Genomic DNA, 20,576 nt, shown 5'->3' on the forward strand with positions numbered 1-20,576 from the left:
TGTCAGTGGTTAACCTTGCATTTTTTAGCAAAATAGGGCAAAATCAGGTGTTTATGGAAAATTTCGCACTGTAAGGGGTTAACTTGCAGTTTTAGCAAAATTGGGCAAAATCAGATTTGTATGAAAAATCTAAAATTGTAAGGGGTTAACCTTGCCAAATTAGGGCAAAATCAGATGTTTCTGGAAAATTGCAGATTAAAAGGGGTTAACCTTGCCTTTTTAAGCGAAATTGGGAAAAATCAGATGTTTCTTGAAAATTGAAGATTGTAAGGGGTTTACTTGGCATTTTGTATAACTGGGCAATATCACTTTATATGAAAAATCTCAAATTGTAAGAGGTGAACTTTGTATTTTTAGCGGAAACTTACACCTGGATTTTTTAGAAGCATCTGATTTTGCCCAAATTTAGTAAAATACGCTCCAAATTTTGCTAAAAAACAAGGCTAAACCCCTTACCATTTTAGATTTTTCACACCATTTTATCTGATTTTGCCAAATTTTACTAAATATACAAGGTACACCTCTTACAATTTAAAATTTTTCATAAACATTTCTTTTTGCCCAATTTTGCTTGAAATACAAGGTTAAGCCCTAACAATCTGCAATTTTCCAGAATCATCTGATTGTGTCCTATTTTGCCAAAAAAAAAATGCAAGGTTAACCCCTTACAATTTGAATTTTTTTCATGAAACATCTAATTTTTCCCAATCTCATTCAAAAAGCAAGGTTAATCCCTTACAATCTGCAATTTTCCAGAAACATCAGATTTTTTTCCCAATTTCGCTTAAAAAATGCTTATAATTTGAAATTTTTCATAAACATCTAACTTTGCCAATTTTCACTAAACAAGCAAGGATAATCCCTTGCATCTGAAATTTTTCCAGAAACATCTGATTTTGTCCAATTTTGCTAAAAATGCAAGGTTAAACCCATTACAATTTGAAATTTTTTCCATAAACATCTGATTTTGCCCTATTTTGCTAACAAAAATGCAATCGGAACCCCTTACAATTTGAAATTTTTCATAAACATCTAATTTTTTACCAAATTTCACTAAAAAAAAAGTAAGGTTATATTCCTTACATCGGAATTGTTTTTCAGAAACATCTGATTTTGCCCAATTTTGCTAATATATGCAAGGTTCACCCCTTACAATTTGAGATTTTTGATAAAAATAACATTTTGCCCAATTTTGCTTAAAATGCAAGGTTAACCCCTTTCAATCTGCAATTTTCCAGAAACATCTGTGATTTTGCCCTAGTTTGGCAAAAGTTAAACCCCTTACAATTTTTGATTTTTCATTACAAATCTGATTTTTCCCCAATTTTGCTAAAAATGCAAGGTGAAACCCTTTACAATCTGAATTTTTCATGCACATTAAAATTTTCCACAATTTTACTAAAAAAGGAAGGTTAAACCCCCTTACATTTGAAAATTTCAGATGTAAGGGGGTTAACCTTCTTTTTTAGTGCCTTAATTTGGCCAAAGGTTAACCCTTAACAATTTTTATTTTTCATACAAGTCTGATTTTTCCCAATTTTGCTAAAAAAGCAAGGTTAACCCCCTTACATCTGAAATTTTTCAGAAACATCTGATTTTGCCCAATTTTGCTAAAAATGCAAGGTTCACCCCTTATAATTTGAGATTTTTCATGAAAATCTGATATTGCCCAGTTTTGCTAAAAATGCAAGGTTAACCCCTTTCAATCTGCAATTTTCCAGAAACATCTGATTTTGCCCTAATTGGGCAAAGGTTAACCTCTTACAATTTTTGATTTTTCATACAAATCTGATTTTTCCCAATTTTGCTAAAAATGCAAGGTGAAACCCCTTACAATCTGACATTTTTCATAAACACCGATTTTGCCCTATTTTGCTAAAAAATGCAAGGTTCACCCCTTACAATTTGAGATTTTTCTTAAACTTTTAATTTGCCCAATTTCGCTAAAAATACAAGGTTCACCCCTTACAATTTGAGATTTTCATATAAATCTGATATTGCCCAGTCATGCTAAAAAATGCGAGGTTAACCACTGACAATTTGAGATTTTTCATAAACATTTAATTTGCCCAATTTCGCTAAAAATACAAGGTTCACCCCTTACAATTTGTGATTTGTCATGCTAAAAATGCCAAGTTAACCCCTTACAATCTGAAATTTTTCATAAACATCTGATTTTGCCCTAATTTGGCAAGGTTTCACCCTTACAATTTTGATTTTCATACAAATCTGATTTTGCCCAATTTTGCTAAAAATGCAAAGTTAACCCCTTACAATCTGAATTTTTCATAAACACCTGATTTTGCCCAATTTTGCTAAAAAATGCGAGGTTAACCACTGACAATTTGAGATTTTTCATAAACATTTTAATTTGCCCAATTTCGCTAAAAATACAAGGTTCACCCCTTACAATTTGTGATTTTTCATATAAATCTGATATTGCCCAGTCATGCTAAAAAATGCCAAGTTAACCCCTTGCAATCTGCAATTTTTAAGAAACAGCTGATTTTTCCCAATTTCGCTTAAAAAGCAAGGTTAACCCTTTCAATCTGCAATTTTCCAGAAACATCTGATTTTGCCCTAATTTGGCAAGGTTAACCCCTTACAGTGTTTGATTTTTCATACAAATCTTATTTTGCCCAATTTTGCTAAAAATGCAAAGTTAACCCCCTTACCATCTGAAATTTTCCATAAAACACCTGATTTTGCCCTATTTTGCTAAAAAAATGCAAGGTTAACCCACTGACAATTTGAAATTTTTCATAAACATTTAAAGTTTCCCAATTTTACTAAAAAAGAAAGGTTAACCCTTTACAATTTGAAATTTTTCATACACATCTTATTTTGCCAAATTTTACTACAAAAGCAAGGTTAACCCCTTTCAATCTGAAATTTTTCCAGAAAGATCTGATTTTGCCCAATTTCGCTAAAAATACAAGGTTCACCCCTTACAATTTGAGATTTTTCATATAAATCTGATATTGCCCAGTTATGCTAAAAAACGCCAAGTTAACCCCTTACAATCTGAAATTTTCCAGAAACATCTGATTTTGCCCTAATTTGGCAAGGTTTAACCCCTTACAATTTTTGATTTTTCATACAAATCTGATTTTGCCCAATTTTGCTAAAATTGCAAAGTTAACCACTGACATTTGAGATTTTTCATAAACATTTAATTTGCCCAATTTTGCTAAACAAAAATCAAGCAAATTACCACTGACAATTTGAAATTTTTCATAAACATTTAAATTTTCCCAATTTTACTAAAAATGCAAGGTGAACCCCTTACAATCTGACATTTTTCATAAACACCCGATTTTGCCCTATTTTGCTAAAAAATGCAAGGTTCACCCCTTACAATTTGAGATTTTTCATAAACATTTAATTTGCCCAATTTCGCTAAAAATACAAGGTTCACCCTTACAATTTGTGATTTTTCATATAAATCTGATATTTCCCAGTCATGCTAAAAATGCCAAGTTAACCCCTTGCAATCTGCCAATTTTTAAGAAACACCTGATTTTTCCCAATTTCGCTTAAAAAAAGCAAGGTTAACCCCTTTCAATCTGCAATTTTCCAGAAAACATCTGATTTTGCCCTAATTTGGCAAGGTTAACCCCCTACAGTGTTTGATTTTTCATACAAATCTTATTTTGCCTAATTTTGCTAAAAATGCAAAGTTAACCCCTTACCATCTGAAATTTTCCATAAAACACCTGATTTTGCCCTATTTTGCTAAAAAATGCAAGGTTAACCACTGACAATTTGAAATTTTTCATAAACATTTAAAGTTTCCCAATTTTACTAAAAAAGAAAGGTTAACCCTTTACAATTTGAAATTTTTCATACACATCTTATTTTGCCAAATTTTTACTACAAAAGCAAGGTTAAACCCCTTTCAATCTGAAATTTTCCAGAAAGATCTGATTTTGCCCAATTTCGCTAAAAAATACAAGGTTCACCCCTTACAATTTGAGTTTTTTCATATAAATCTGATATTGCCCAGTTATGCTAAAAAACGCCAAGTTAAACCCCTTACAATCTGCAATTTTCCAGAAACATCTGATTTTGCCCTAGTTTGGCAAGGTTTAACCCCTTACAAATTTTGATTTTTCATACAAATCTGATTTTGCCCAATTTTGCTAAAATGCAAAGTTAACCCTTACAATCTGAAATTTTCCATAAATACCTGATTTTGCCCAATTTTGCTAAAAAATGCCAAGGTTAACCACTGACAATTTGAAATTTTTCATAAACATTTAAATTTTCCCAATTTTACTAAAAATGCAAGGTGAACCCCTTACAATCTGACATTTTTCATAAACACCCGATTTTGCCCTATTTTGCTAAAAAATGCAAGGTTCACCCCTTACAATTTGAGATTTTTCATAAACATTTAATTTGCCCAATTTCGCTAAAAATACAAGGTTCACCCCTACAATTTGAGATTTTTCATATAAATCTGATATTGCCCAGTCATGCTAAAAATGCCAAGTTAACCCCTTGCAATCTGCAATTTTCAAGAAACAGCTGATTTTTCCCAATTTCGCTTAAAAAAGCAAGGATAACCCCTTTCAGTCTGCAATTTTCCAGAAACATCTGATTTTGTCCTAATTTGGCAATGTTTGATTTTCCATACAAATCTGATTTTGCCTAATTTTGCTAAAAATGCAAAGTTAACCCCTTACCATCTGAAATTTTCCATAAACATCTGATTTTGCCCTATTTTGCTAAAAAAATGCAAGGTTAACCACTGACAATTTGAAATGTTTCATAAACATTTAAAGTTTCCCAATTTTACTAAAAAAGAAAGGTTAAACCCCTTACAATTTGAAATTTTTCATACACATCTTATTTTGCCAAATTTTACTACAAAAGCAGGGTTAACCCCTTTCAATCTGAAATTTTCCAGAAAGATCTGATTTTGCCCAATTTCGCTAAAAAAATGCAAGGTTCACCCCTTACAATTTGAAATGTTTCATAAACATCTAAATTTTACTAAAAATGTAAGGTTAACCCCTTGCAAACTGTTAAATCAATACATGAAGTGTCCCATTTAACTTTTTTAAAGCAAATTATTTTTTCCAGTTTTTAGGGTAAAGGAATTTTCTCTTTTTTCCTTTCTCTTTTGTTGTTGCTATATTTTGCGAATTAACTCATTCGTATAGAATGCTCATAGTCAATCAAAGAATATTTCACACATAGGGGCCTAAATTATATTTTTTGAAATTAAATAGAGACACATTGATCGTGCTATCATATACCATTCTATTACTATTGCGAATTACTGTATTGTTTGGAATGCTCACAATTAAAGACACGTTATTTGAAAGATGTATAAATAATATTTATATTACAATGTACATCTTTATTCTTTCCCGGTATAATTTATGGCGTTTCTTACGTCAATTGGCAATCGCGTCATTATATAATGATAGTCAAATTGATCAAACGAAACTCCGTTTTGATTATAGTCAATTATGAAATATTCATTGATTTATGACATACACCTTTGTTTCAATTTTGATACTACCCGTAGACCTGCCGAGCAGCTGTAGATATCAAACTAAACCAAAGTATAAAAGATAGAGGGTAAAAAAATCAAAAAGTTATGTGCTAGTCAAGCTTTCAGGGATCGGTCTGAGCCATAACAATGCCCCAGCCGATCCCTTAGTTCTCTTCCGGGGTCTCGGCGTCCCCGACCAATACACACTTCCTTCCCTATCCATCCATATAACCCCGGAGGGCCAGGCACCATGTAAAAGCAAAGAGCTAAGGGAGGAACAGGGCGGCCCCTAAGCCTGATCCTCCCGAGTGGACCACATGCCCTGAACCTGTACGAAGGCGCCAACCTGGAACTCGCGGACAGTACCAGCAGCAGTGCTTACCGATTAAGCTAAGGTACTGTTGGTACTTTACGACGGGAAACTAAAATCTCTTATAGTGAATAATTGAACTCATACGTTAAAAAACCAAAAAGACACCAGCGGGATTCGAACCAAGGACCCCGCTAACTGTGGATGACGAATCGTAACCACTTGGCCATTTCGTTACCTTAGAATTTTCCTTAAACTGAGAAAAGTTGTCTTTATAGATGGCAAACGCGCCAGGAGGATTACTGGGTCCATTTGCTTTACCTTAATAGGTAAAAACAAGTCGATATAATGAGCCCAGTGTGTTTGGTTTGTTAGGAAGCTGCATAACTCAGCCTAATGTGCAAAACAGTCGTGTGCTAGGCGGATCATTACGGAACAATGAACACCGCAATTGTGTATTTTCAAAAGGCAGACGCGTAATGTGCAAAACAGTCGTGTGCTAGGCGGATCATTACGCAACAATGAACACCGCAATTGTGTATTTTCAAAAGGCAGACGCGTAGATTTCTACTCTTTGTATCTGGGCATAATAGATTCTCACCTCCCTCTTCAGCTATTTCGACTTTCTTAAACAGAAAAATATAGACTGTCAGCGAATATACGGGAGTTGAAATAAGGATCGTCCCCTCGATAGACCTAAGACTCAGTAAAGTTCAACATTGGGCTCAGGCGCGGTTCTAGAACCAATATTTTTTTTGAGGGGGGGGGGCTAGCAGGGTGGATCCAGAATTTTTTCAGGGAGGCGTGCTAAAATGTAATAAGACCGGTTATTTTCTCCAGACACTTAGGCCTCCGAAAATCAATAGGTGGGGGGGGGGGGGGGGGGGTGGGGGTGGAATGCCATGCCTATTTTCAATGGGGAGCGCCAATAAAATCCTAAAATCATTCACACTATATTAACTACAAATGCACCCTCGTCATGACTATTTCTTTAGGGGGAGACCGTTTGCATGTACATCACAATCCTTTTTGCTTTTGCAATTTCTTTTTACGGAATTTTTTTGGGGGGGGGGGCTAGACAAAAAATTTTTTGGGGGGGGGGGCTAAAGCCACCCCCCCCCAGCCCCCCCCCCCCCCCGTAGAACCGCGCCTGATTGGGCTCTTTTTCAACAGCTGTTTTGCGGAAACTTTACATCTGGATTTTTTTGAAGCATCTGATTTTGCCCAATTTTAGTAAAATATGCTCCAAATTTTGCTAAAAAAGCAAGATTAACCCAAGGTTAACCCTTACAATATGAATTTTTTTCATGAACATCTAATTTTTCCCAATCTTATATATATGGAACATCGCACATAAATGTAAAAGATATTGAACATCCAACATATACATTGCAAAATATTGAATATTGCAACGTTTGACACGCCATACTATAGTGAAGGTTTGCGGTATAACACCATGCATATGGAAATTTTGGGAAGATGTGTGGTCAGTTCTGAAAAGAACCGGTTCGGTTGTAAAACTCGACGTTCCGATCAGTATGCTCTGATCGTCTTCAGGAGGTGGCCAGACTGGTGGGATGGGGCTGCAATTTATGGAGTTGGGTGATCGTTTCCTGACGATCAGAGCATACTGATTGGAACGTTGAGTCTTACAACCAACCGCTTCTTTTCAGAACCACACATCTTCACAAAAGAGATGTCCATATGGTGTTACCACAAACCTCCACTAATATAGCCCTATATAGGCGTAAATTTTTACGTTTAATGTGAGTTGTTAGCACGCCTGGGGCACGCTCGTGGTAATTCCTTTCTCATGAGAGCCGATTTTCCTCCGAGTCCTCAATGCCCCAGCTTATTATTTTTTTCAACATTATGCGTAAAGTGATATTGAAAGCGGCCGGTCTATTCAGTTTTCGGGTAGGAAAGACTTTTTTCCTGGGGAGGCCGGGGCGTCAACGTCAATCCCCGATGAAAAAACTTGGTCCGATAGTATTGTCTGTATGTATTTTATGATTAGCCACTTCACAGCTATAGGTGACACTTTCACTTGCTGGTTGTATATGAGGCGGGTGATGGAAGAACATAGACCAGGCTGACCTCCCCAAAGCAGCAAAAGCGCTGCGAAATTTGCGCATAGGCAAGTCGACCTAACTTAATTTAGGCGTGAAGTCGAAGGCAAGGGAACATCCCTCAAAATGGCCAGAACCATAATGTTTTACTTCGGTGACATCCACTTTCTGAGCAGGCATCGGCACTCCCCTTAATTCGATCTACGGTGCCAATTTGCGCGAATGAGCGTGGTGTCACCTCAAACCGGCTTCTGTTCAGCGAGTTCCAGAATCATCGGATCCAAACGAACACGGGCCTATCTGAAGAAAATTTGCCGTCACAAGAAAAAAAGGTTGAATATTTCTTTGCTGATGATTATTGCAAATTCTGTATGGGCTTCCAGAGGCCTACCCTTTTGCCCACTCCAGTGCCCTTTTTGCCTGTTTGTGATGAAATAAGCGAATTAAGAACGCTACAAGCATAAGGCTCTATATGATCGTCTTCTTTCCGGATTGAATAGAACGAAAACTGTATCGACGGGCAGGCAATAATAACTCCGGGGGGGGGGGGGTGGAGCCGGGAAAGGGGTTCGTAGCCAAGGAAGGCCTGATCTATATTGCTCCGCCATCACAGTTATTATGTGATTGAGTGTTCACACGAACGTGACACAAGGGCAGATCTAGAACACCTTTGGGGGGGGGGGGGGGGCTGGGGGTTCCAAAACTACGGCGTGGGGTTCGGGGCCCGTTCTAGATGCTCTGTGGTGCGCTCGATCTGAGGCAAATCTGACCACTTTAATTATTAAGGACAAGATGGTGGTGTACGCAGTGTCTGCCTTTATTTATTGCGACGTCACTTAAACAAACAAATAAATTGAGTTCGCTTTTTTTTGGAAGGAGGGGGGGGGGGGAGGGGGAGAGAGAGAGCATGCCCCCCCCCCCCTTGCCCATCCTCCCCCTCCGCCCCGAGTGACGTGATAGCTTGGCGGGTTGGGAGCTAGGGGCATGGATATTCTAATGTTCATGAAACGGACCAAGTATAGACAACTACATGGATCAGGACTGTTCATTCAAGAAGGCAATACCAAAAAAAATAATACTTTAATCCGTCCTTTGTATATTTGTGGAAAGTGGAATTATTACAGAAATAAAATGCGTTTATGGGAAATGTGCATTTTGTCTCTATAAACAGCGCCCTCAAGTGGCAGACACTAAACCAGTCTTTTTGATCCAACATGTCGAAGAGAGGTGAGTGATTTCGAACAGTCTTCGTTTTAAATCGACCAGCATCGGCCTGCAGTGATTGTAAATTCAACCAATCGTTGTATTAAATTAAACATGTTTACTCTGCGTTGCTGTAGATGTGTCATATATGTTATTTATTGTGCCAGGAATTCATGAATTTACGGTTATAAAAAAGGTCCGTTCTTTCTGCAACATCTAGGCTCACTTTACGTACAAATGTACGCCATTATTTATACACTGTGTAATGATGTGGACGGTCCTACTAAACTGCGTCAACAAGCGTCAGCAAGCGTTAACGGTCGTCAACAAGCATCAACAAATTTCGTATATGCTTTTGAACATTAAAAGTAGCTTTAGCAATAAAGAACATCTTCTGCATAATCACAGTTAAAGTTAAAAATTATTTTAAAAGTTGTTTTTTTGAACGCGAAATGTACGACGAATTTGTCGATTAGTGTTGGCCGCCATCTTGTTTGGATGGTGCTGTACACTTCGCGCATTTGTGGTACGGCTAGCTTCACGTAAACAAAATGGCGGCCAACACTAATCGACAAATTCATCGTACATTTCGCGTTCAAAAAGACAACAAAATAATTTTCTTTAAGTGATATGCAGAAGATGTTCTTTATTGCTTTTTCTACCATATAAAGCTACTTTTAATGTTCAAAAGCATATTCAAAATTTGTTGATGCTTGTTGACGACCGTTGGCGCATGTTGACGCTTGTTGACGCAGTTTAGTAGGACCCGTATGGAACGATTATTCTCAATATAGGCATACTGCAGGAGAGAATTCCATACATGGACATCACTTGACACCCTATGCACAAACCCTATACTACAGTACAGACTGGTCTGAAAAATTATGTTTTCTCAGTAAAGACAGTAACCCCCTAGCCCAGGCCTAAATGCTTCAATATTTCCATGCTAAATTTGACTTTTATTAGTTTAATTTTAGGGCATGGTATCGCTTTCTGATGGCTGATGGGTCACTAGCTGCAGGGAAGAATTAGTGATGTCCATGTATGAAATTCTTCCCACACTGCATAGGCCTACCTGCATGACCTGACTGTTAATTATGTTATGATGGGAATAGATGAATTGTTTTTAAATTTAACACATGCTATTTGAGTTCAACCCGAAAAATAGATTGTTTTAATGTTATTGCTATTTCTTGCAACAATTCCCCCCCCCCCACAGTAATAAATTTTGCACAGGGTAGAAGGGTTCCCACTTGTTTCAGGCTCAGTGGTATTTGTGTGACTTAGATGCCATTCTTCCAGTAAATGTCACAAGGAAAGGTGTGCTATTGCTAACTTTTCTTGTTCTTTTTTGATTTTCAGGACGTGGAGGTTCGGCTGGTTCCAAGTTCCGTATCTCCCTGGGTCTCCCAGTGGGAGCGGTCATCAACTGCGCTGACAACACAGGTCAGTACCGCTCCGCTAAGATGGTGGTTTTCTTATTTCAATGTGTCCATTTCCCAGGAGGAATGTAGTACCATTGTGACATGTGACATCATTTTGGCAATTGTAGGCCTATACAAAGCCTATTGGGTGTTATAAAAATCTGTCGAATTGGAAATGTTCTTAATCCCATATTAATTGATGTTTTGCATCATATCTGGATTGACTGACAATCGCTAAGGTGTTGCACGGTGAAAAAGTGCTCTGCGGATATTGCATTCTAGCCATTTTCCTGTTAGAGATGGGAGTCGATGTAGTTACATAAAATAAAAGTTACATGCACAACTGAGATTTTTCCTTGAAATTGGGCCGAATAACAAAAATTTTGCATGCGCAGGCAAAATTTTACAGAGCCAAAGTTACCTGCATCTGTGCATGTAAAACCCCTCTAAATCGACCCCTAGTAATGACCAGTTAAGTTAAAATCACTGGAAGAGAGCCACAGGGTCGTCCCGAATATTCAAATATTCGATCGTCAACAGAATATTCGAATAGCCTTTTGCTAGTTGGAATATTCCAAAACTAAAAAAACTACATGCATACACACACGACTGTGATGTTATTTTACCGTAAAGTTTAGCACTGTATTGTCAGGTGCCAGTTTTTAGTCAGTTCATTGTTCCCATCCTTTGAGCAGGTTAAAGCCCTTGAAAGTTATAGAATACTTAGTGCAAAACTCTCCAGCAGACCATATGATCACCGCATGCACTGACGCGCTCTGTGTGCAACTTTTGGCCAGCGTGACGCGCAGTTCCAGGTGGCATTTTCGAATATCTGAAAATTTGGGCAAACGCACTTTTCAAGTAATCGAATACTAAATTATTCAAAACTGGACAACCCTAAGAATTTTTTTTTGACTTTGGAGGGGATTTAATGGATATCAACTGGGAATTGCTGCACATATGTGACCTGTTCTGTCAAAAGCAGACGCTTCTGGGCAGAGGTTGAAATTGAGATAGGGCCAAAAAACGCTGTGGGGGTGATTTTTATCGATTTTCAAATTTTTGCATATTTGTAATCCTGAACATGTCTAAAATATATTATAAAAGTTTGAAACCCTAATTTGAACTCTACATATACTATATTTGATGATTTTGATAAGGTATATCAGTTAAAGAAATAACTGTTTTGTGACGTTCGTGGCCATTTTCTCCATTTTCTACTTTTCGACACAATGAACTTCAAAATAGCATAACTCTGCCCAGGAATGACCGGTTTCAAAAATTAAACCACCTATTAAAAGAAAAAAGAACATATGTTAACAATATGTAAAAATATCATTTTCGACCTTATGCCCAGAAAAGTCTGATTGTGACAGAACAGGTCACATATGGTGTGTGGAACGGTTTTGCTACCATATTTGCAAAGAATTTTAGGAAAAGATATTGCAACCTGACGCCACTTCAGCGGTTGTGTACAAAGTCTATGGAGAGTCAAGTATTTCCTCACAAAATTGGAAATGTTTCTCAGTCCCAGATTCATTTGTTATCATTTTTGCAATGAATGACCTTCATTGAGATGATTTATGAAGAAAAAAGTGGCGCAGGTTGCAACATTTTTCCGAATTTTAATCATAAATATCTTAGTGAAAATTTTCTATTTTTTATTTTGCCATGCAGGTGGTAAGAACCTGTTTGTGATTGCCGTCAAGGGAGTGAAGGGACGTCTGAACAGGCTACCGGCAGCTGGATGCGGTGACCTGTTTGTCTCGACCGTCAAGAAGGGAAAGCCAGAACTCCGCAAGAAGGGTAAGTGAAAAAGAAGTACCGTCCAGAGCTGGTATTCCCATCATCAGCCATTAAGGCTAACTCGCTAGGCAATTTTGCTAGGATGCAACCTCAATCCTGCAAAATCCTGCAACTGCCTTGATGTAAAAATTGCATACAACCTCAATCCTCCAAAATCATTATTTCTTGAATGTGGTCCTTGGAGGGGTGACCACCGCCTCAATCCTGCACAATCCTCCAGCAATCACTGTCAATATGTTGAGGCAGAACCAGTGACATCCTGGAGCAGTGCGGAGGATTTCAAGTATAATCTAGGCCTAAATTCATGCACGGCTGAGCATAAACAACACAAGGTCCGGGCCAAGACCTTGACGCAGTGCATCCTCCAAAATCAGCCACACGTTTTTGCCATATAGCCTCAATCCTGCAAAATGCTTCAATTTGCAAAGAGGATTTTGGAGGATTTGGGAAGGTTAGGGTTAATATGAAAGACCCAAGGCCTCTGTCAGTTCAGTTTGAAAAAATTCTGAAACACTGGTTATTTAAAAAATTGACACATTTTAAGCCTGAATTGGTCAATCAAATGACATCTGCTAAGTGTGAATCACATGGCAATGTATTTAGTCTTGTATAATTCAAATTTGAGCCTGCAGGTGTTTTAACCCTAATTGTCCCAGATTCTGTACATAAACGCACAAGTTTTTTTTTTTTTGAAGTATTTTGCAGGATTTGGAGTAGTACATAGAATGGATCATCACTTTCTGCAGAGTATAAGACATTGAAAATTTTGGAAGGTTCCTAGCCAAAAAAAAGCCAAGAGATTTTTGTTACACTTCTTTTTGCAGTCATTCCGGCCGTGGTCATCAGGCAGAGAAAACCGTTCAGGAGACGCGATGGAGTGGTGTTGTACTTTGAAGACAACGCGGGGGTCATCGTCAACGTCAAAGGAGAAATGAAAGGTGGGTTTTACATTTTCTCAATTTATTTTCCAGAGCTACAACTTATTTATTGAATAAAGATTTCATATTGTTATCTACTAGATCTTTTGTTGCGTGTGAAATGAACAAAAACATTGATAAGTTGGCTGCATGTTGTGTGTGACATTAATTTATTTTCAGAAAGTTATACAGTGTGTACGTATTTTTTTTTTTTACCTACCGTACGGAAAGTCAACAGACCATTTTATACAATCCACTCTCAAAGTATGGGTAATAATAACAATGCATATTGAAGAGAAGAGAAAGGGGTACCATGCATTTAAAGGTATAGTCCATCATTTGTAATTTGGGCATTTTGTTCGTTTGAAGCAACAAAAGTGCTCAAAATCTACAGAAGGGTGCTGAACAACTAAACTGATGAAGTTTCAGCTCAGCTTCAGCTGTATATTTCGAGAAAAACAACATTCTAGGATCTCGATTTCAAATCAAAAGTTGCTGAATCATGTTTTGAATTGGGCCTGAATTCAGCGTCCCAGACATGCTCTTACTGAGCCGATTGCAGCTACGCAATGTCGCGCACCGATCTGTCGAATTATAGCAAGTGCGTGTGCGTCGTGTCAACGCTTGCACGCGTTTCGTCGAATAACAAAATGAACCACTAACGGAAATTTCCAACGGTGCGTCTTAAGACGCACCGTTGAAAATGCCTTCTTTCGTTGATTTCTTCAAAATGACAGCTTGCCAGAAAGAATAATTTCACAGGGAGTTTAGTCCCCTTACTATCTTTCAACCAAGTATGTTTTTCAACAATAATAATTTAGCCAGTTACTTTTTGGATAGCTGCAAATGATGGACTCTGGCTTTAAGCTAAAATATGGTCCCTGAACATGAACACAAACAATCTGGAAATATGTCCGAAGAAAAATCACAAAATTTGGAGCACTTTTGCTTTCATTTTGTTCGGCTTGGTCCATGTACAGTGGCCATCCCCCAACCCGGTCACTACCACGCAGAGAAGGCCTGGTCCTCACACTGTTATTTCCTTATTGAAATAACAAAACCAGTGAGAGGGCACTGTGCAAGTACAGTCCATGCTCGTTAGTACAAACTCTGTTAATACAAAATTCTGGTTACAACAAACATAAAGCCTTGGTCCCGACTGTGCATTTATGTGCACAATGAATGGGACTGATGTTCCTCTTAATACAAAATTCTGATATAACAAACAATTTCGCTAGGTCCGAACGAGTTTGTTATAACGAGACTTGTCTGTAGTCTAGTTCACCCTCTGTAATAACGCAAATGTTCTCCCTTGTTGAAATCGTTTGAGCAGTTCATAATTGATTTTTTTTTTTGCGGTCGTCTTTTCCTCCCTTGCCCAGGCTCTGCCATCACCGGACCAGTAGCCAAGGAATGCGCTGACCTGTGGCCCCGAATTGCCAGCAACGCCGGAAGCATAGCCTGATGACTGGACCCACGAAGACAAAAATGTTTATAGTCCAATAATACGCTGGCAGTGAGATGTAGTAAAATAAAACCAGATTTCTTTAAAAAGCTTACTGGAAATAGTTGTCGTGATTTCAGTTATTTCAGTTTGAGTCAGTCTTTATGAATTTTTTTTTTTTAAATTCAGAATTACTGCTTAAAAAAATTGTTCAACTGCTTCTGTGAATGAAGTCGGAGAAATTCAAATTGGACTTGGAAAAGCACATTTCCTGTAAAGTTAATGTTAAAAGAAACTTTTGCCCTTGTCTTCTCTTGAAGATACTGAAATTGCCTGCCAAATAACGCCTGAAGTGTCATGGCATTTCACATTTACTTGGTACTGCTTTAAAATGCTTCCAAATTGATCTGAAAAACTAGGGTAATAAAACTGGGTAGGCTTCGAACCTTACTCCAACAGTAGCCTTGGTCAAGGCGCTAGTTGTTATTCACCCGGCCGTAGCGTGGTAAACGATATCTTCGCTAGCGCTATGCATGCAGTCATATGTCTATGCATACAGTGCATTAAAAAAACAGCGTGAACAGCGACCTCACGTGGCCACTATTTTTTATGCAAATCAGTTGGACCCGATCTAGCGCCTTGGTTCAATCGTCCATGTGAGGTTTTGGGGGTGGTGCTCATTATGTTAATAGCCTTAGCTGACCTTAAATGTCGTTTTCTTATTGGTCAATCATTGCGTGGAAACTTGAATAGTGAAACGTGGCACCGTACACAATCCATACACGTACACATTGTGTGTCTCTGCACACGGCACCAATGCACAAAAACTGTGGTTCCTGTCACGTCCGCAAAAGGCGGAATAGCTGCAAATAATTTGATGACGTCCGGATTTACCAAGGTGTGATTCGACACTCCACATATTAGCCCCGCCTACATTATCTGTATTCGCATACGAGGTCTTGCGCTGGAAATCTAGCGCAAAGTAAAGAAAAACATAAGCTTTTGCCGACGATTGAACCAAGGCTCTCGATCGTTGGTTGGTTCCCTCTTTGACATATAGCGCTACGTATGGAAGGGTAGGCCCTTGGAACCCACATCAAAGTCTCCCTAATTTTAAACTGACAATATTAGCATCTCTGCAAGGGCGTTTTCCTCAACTTTGTGTGACCTTTTTTACAAATACAAAACCACAGACTAGACGCCAATACGCAAGTGGGCTACATTCATGTTGTTTATTCTGTACATGGTAATCACAATTAAAACTTTACAAATCCATAAAATTACAGGAATTTAAATAGTTCTATATACAAGTCAATGAAACCCTACAATCTCATAATGCATCTCTTATCCGTAGGTAAACATAGTTTCATCATGCCCTGAATGCATGTTCACAAACCCCTTTACCGCAGAAAAATAGAGCAATATGCAAATTGTACCCTCATTAAAAAACATATATGCCGATTTAAATCCTAAACTTGAAGTTTGTGACCATGTGTTTTAACGAGGGATTTTTAATACCTTTAGGGAGAATTTGAAGAAAATATTAAGACATAGGTGATGTTCTATTGGGGAAATCGGATAAGAAGTTTTAATACTTTGTGAATTCTCACAAAATTTAAAGCAATTTTCTTGGTGGAAATGGCTCATGTAGAACTACAAATGAAGTTCTGGGGCAAATATTATGGAGCTACATGTACATTAAAGCAGAAAACTTGGGGGGGGGGGAACCCTCGGAACCAGGCCAGTAGCAATATATGCCACACATTCAGTATGTTTGCCATTTTAAGTAAATTTTTCTGTCTCTTGCAAGTTTTTGCCTTTGTAGCTCCATTAAATTTGACTCTTCTTCAAGCGGCATTACTGGGGTATAATTTGCAGGGATTACAAAAGGGGCCTCAATTTCTCAAGGAAGGGCCTCATCAATGGAGCACACGCCTGGGGGGAGGGGGAGGCAATGGTCCCCTTCCTTTAGTTACGCCACTGCCTTGTTCACAGCTCAAAAGCACTTTCCTGGTATCACAAATAGTCCATGAAATCCATGGCAATGCATCTCAATCCTTGAACTGTTTCTTCTTGATCTCTTTCTCAATGTCCTTCATTCCGTCTCTGAGTTCTCTGGCAAAGTTCCTAGTGAAAGACGAGGCAATCCTGGTTCCCTTCTGACTCTGCTGTCTGCTCTCTTCGGCCATCTTCTTCAGAGTCTCCGACTCGGATGCCTTCTCAATGGCTTCATGACCTGAATTCAAATGTCAAGCTTATTATACCATCACTCAAACTGCAACAAACTTTCTGAAGATACTATGATTAAAAGAGAGGAACCCCTACCCCCTTCCAAGTAAAGTCCAGCACCTCTGAAACGATGCCCTCTCTTTGAACTCGTGATTTGACAATCTTTCAAAAAACTTTCCTACCTTCCTTAATACTTCTTCCCTAACTTCAAAACATTGCAAGTTTACTGTAAATGAAAAGATCATGTTTAAATAAAACAAGCAGGCATTCCACTTTTCCTCGAATTAGCCGATTTCCTCATTTTTAAATTTCACAAATGATATTAAAGCTATAGTCCATCATTTGTAGCCATCCGAAAAGTAACTGGCGTAATTATTGTTGAAAATTTAAATGAGTAGTTCATTTTGTTATTCGGCGCAGCGCGCGCAAGCATTGGCACGACGCACACCCACGCGTGGTCGCTATAATTCGTCGGATCAGTGCGCGACGTCGCGTATAGCTGCAATTCAAAACAATTCAAAACATGATTCAGTACCTTTTGATTTGAAATTGAGATCCTAGAATGCTGTTTTTCTCGGAATAAACAGCTGAAGCTTAGCTGAAACTTCATCAGGTTAGTTGTTCAGCATCCTTCATTAGATTTTGAACACTTTTGTTGCTTCAATCGAACAAAATGCACAAATTACAAAGGATGGACTATATCTTTAAAACCTGAACAAACTGTATAAAGTCTTTCAAAGCTAGGAATTTCCTCTTTTGTTGTATGCCTGAAGAAAGAACTGTCTAGAATCAAGGAACCCTAAAAAAAAAAAAAGCCATGTACATTGTAACTTACTCATAGCCTGTGCTTTGTTCATGCTGTATGCAGTAATCTGGGCTATCCGTCTCATGACCCGCGATTCTGCCAGCTGAAAAAAAAGGGCAAAAATCTGTTTTAACCAAACTTGGCTAGTACGTTGAAACAAGTTATGTAAATATTGATTTTTCATGTACACATGCAGTTTCGGAATACATGTATGTCAAAAATATTTAGGCTTTCTTGGAGGAGTAGAGTAAAAAGTGATATTTTCCTGCACGACTTTTCAACATAGATTTGATGAACAATTTTCCATTCAATTTGGACTCACCTTCTCAATGAGCTGTTCATTGTTTGCGAGATATCTGAAAATAAAAGAAAAAGTTTTTTTTTAAGAATCTAGAAATGGTTATAGGCCTAATTGTAAAATATGTCAAGAATTTACTAAACTCAATTACGAAATAATGGAAAAGGAATTGAAACATACCTTAGTAGGAATCGAAGAGGCATGTTGCACTTTCAGCAAGGAGATCACTTGAGTTTTGATGACGTCATTCAGATAAGCTGGGGAAAACAATGTAAACATTAACAGTTAAAATACATAGTGGCTATCGTTACGACAGCGTAACATGATGGCTTTGGAGGATTAAGTCCGAGAACCATTCACTTGTTTCTGGTTCCAAGATCCAAAGATCCTGACGTTGGTGTAATACTTGTAATTAGGTCCAAGTGAACCAGACGGTCGACTGCCATAACAAAAGCCACTGCGTTAAAAAAAAGATAGTGGATATTTTGCCGGAGGTAATGACGGCAAACTAACGATTACTAAAGGTTTGCTGGCGGCAATCCATATCAACAGAGGGCGCTGCACTCTTTAAAATAGGGCTGAATTATAAGATGTATTAAATTCCCACCAAAAGTTGTGTAGCACGTTTGGTGTAATGGTTAAGCAAAGGCTCTAGTAAGCGGGATGACTCGCGTTCGATTCCGACTGCACCACATTTTTAAGTTTTTTTTTCTCATCCCCAAATAAATAAGAATATTCTTCTTTTATTATTTTAACAGGTCTCAAACAATTTTTGCAGAGTATTACATTTTCTTTTTCAGATTTGTGGCTCTGGAGGATTTTTTTTTAAAGGGAAATAAAGTCCGAAATTATAAAATGGTCTGAATCCCATCCTGTGAATACGAGGTAACAACGATAATTTTGGCATGGAGCCAGACTAAAACTTTTCACCGGAAAATGTTTAAGTACAAAAAAACAGTAACTGCGCATGTTCAGTGCATATCCGGCAAACTAACGTTTACTAAAGGTTTGCCGTCTCCGGCAAAATATACACTGCCTAAAAAAACCCCAACACTTTTATAGCTGTACATGTTCTACCATTTCTCCATGGTTCTACGGTACATATCAATATTGTTTCACAACTCCCATTAGCCCCACTATATAGTGTGGCCGCGATATTGCTGCGCTGTACAGCGCAGTAATAATATCGCGGCCATGTTGTGCCCATTCTTGAAAATCACGCATTCTCGAGAATGGGCATGCACATTCTTGAGAATGTGCAACTGGATCCTTGCTCAATCTTGGCAAAAAATAACTCTTCCAGATTGAGCGCACATTCTCGAGAATGCGCGACAAGATAACGGTCTTGTTGATGCCGAGCACCGGCTGCGCTTGGCAAGTCTAGCTGAATCCTCGTTCACTGATTCTCAATAATTATACTGTTGCAACGCAAGGCGCTGAAAAGTAGAGTGGATATGATAAGTAAAGGCGTATTAATATGGGGGGGGGGGGGGGACCGGGAAAATATAAGAGACATAATAATACTAGTGCAAAGAATTCTGATTTTTGGGATAATAAAAGCGGGGGGGGGGGGGGGGGGGGGGGGGGGGACGTAAGAATGAAGAATGTGAAGAATGAGAATGAATACTGCGACATCCCATAGTGCTAATGCTATTTCCCATTTAAATTGCCACCAATTTATTGTTCACATCCCACCATAACGTCGCAGAGCTGGATTCTATCTAGTCAAAAGAGCAATTTTGGCAGCTTCTGGACATCGTTTTTTTTTCGTGGCACGCATATGATACATGCAGGGACTTGTAACTTGTCTAGCCTAAACAAAGCACTTCCCAGACTAGTTCCCAGTCCTCCGTTATTACAAAACTTCCCATAGTGGGCAGAAAAAAGCAATAATAACAGGTTTAATTTGATTCAAATTATCGCAGTTATATGAGTACAGAAGCATAGCACATTTTCTTTCCTCTTTATATGAATTGTTTCCCTTTTAACCGCTATACAATTCATTTAACATAATTATGTCGTGCAATGTTTGTTAAGATTGGGCAAAATTCATAAATTGTGCACGTGATATTCCCACCCAATCTTAAGAATGAGCGCTCATTCTTAAGAACGCGTGCTCGTTCTTAAGAATGGGCGCTCATTCTTAAGAATGCGCGCCCATTCTCGAGAATGTGCATGCCCACTCTCGAGAATGCGTGATTTTCAAGAATGGGCACAACAGCCACACTAGTGGGGCTAAACTCCCATAGACTTTGTACATAAGTCAGAGAGGTATTGGATTAACTTCTTTCCAAGGTTTCCCCGAAGTAAATATAATTTAAGTACAATTGATGTCTCAAATTTATAATAGAGTATCAATATTTTACGATAAACATTACAGAAAACAAGTTTTAAAGCCTATTTTGAAGTAATTCGAACTACGGAAAAAAACATACCGCGACACCGGCGAATGCATTTCGCGTACTTCACTAGTGGACTGGTCGGGCTCCCTCATCCATTGCAATTAAATTAGCATTAATTGATGACAGGGGACCAGACTTAAATCGCCACTGGTAAGTAGTCGTA

The 20,576-nt window shown here is 38.2% G+C and overlaps 2 protein-coding genes across 2 annotated transcripts; one reads left to right on the top strand and one right to left on the bottom strand.

The window, feature by feature from the left end:
- Positions 1–9,033: 9,033 nt before the first annotated feature.
- On the top strand, positions 9,034–14,801 carry LOC119721009 (60S ribosomal protein L23). Its single transcript, XM_038190874.1, has 5 exons — positions 9,034–9,112; positions 10,451–10,534; positions 12,190–12,318; positions 13,143–13,256; positions 14,618–14,801. Exons 1-5 carry the CDS (start codon positions 9,100–9,102, stop codon positions 14,698–14,700), a joined length of 423 nt encoding a protein of 140 aa, XP_038046802.1. The 5' UTR covers positions 9,034–9,099; the 3' UTR covers positions 14,701–14,801.
- A 1,087-nt stretch (positions 14,802–15,888) lies between these two features.
- Positions 15,889–20,516, bottom strand: LOC119720673 (protein NCBP2AS2 homolog). Its single transcript, XM_038190465.1, has 5 exons — positions 20,447–20,516; positions 18,192–18,268; positions 18,036–18,069; positions 17,744–17,816; positions 15,889–16,915 (listed from the first exon to the last, which is right to left on the bottom strand). Exons 2-5 carry the CDS (start codon positions 18,212–18,214, stop codon positions 16,731–16,733), a joined length of 315 nt encoding a protein of 104 aa, XP_038046393.1. The 5' UTR covers positions 18,215–18,268; positions 20,447–20,516; the 3' UTR covers positions 15,889–16,730.
- Between the last annotated feature and the right edge of the window lie 60 nt (positions 20,517–20,576).

This window comes from Patiria miniata, unplaced genomic scaffold (assembly GCF_015706575.1).
Source record: "Patiria miniata isolate m_02_andy unplaced genomic scaffold, ASM1570657v1 HiC_scaffold_9, whole genome shotgun sequence".
Lineage (NCBI taxonomy): Eukaryota > Metazoa > Echinodermata > Asteroidea > Valvatida > Asterinidae > Patiria > Patiria miniata.

What these genes read in the sequence shown, in the direction of transcription:
- LOC119720673 (XM_038190465.1), bottom strand. Translation starts at nt 18,214, where the DNA reads ATGCCTCTTCGATTCCTACTAAG. An exon ending in ATGAACAGCTCATTGAGAAG is followed by an intron (nt 17,817 to 18,035) that starts GTGAGTCCAAAT and finishes CTTTTTTTTCAG; the next exon opens with CTGGCAGAATCGCGGGTCAT. An exon ending in GAACAAAGCACAGGCTATGA is followed by an intron (nt 16,916 to 17,743) that starts GTAAGTTACAAT and finishes ATTTGAATTCAG; the next exon opens with GTCATGAAGCCATTGAGAAG.
- LOC119721009 (XM_038190874.1), top strand. An exon ending in GCCAGAACTCCGCAAGAAGG is followed by an intron (nt 12,319 to 13,142) that starts GTAAGTGAAAAA and finishes TTCTTTTTGCAG; the next exon opens with TCATTCCGGCCGTGGTCATC. An exon ending in CGTCAAAGGAGAAATGAAAG is followed by an intron (nt 13,257 to 14,617) that starts GTGGGTTTTACA and finishes TCCCTTGCCCAG; the next exon opens with GCTCTGCCATCACCGGACCA.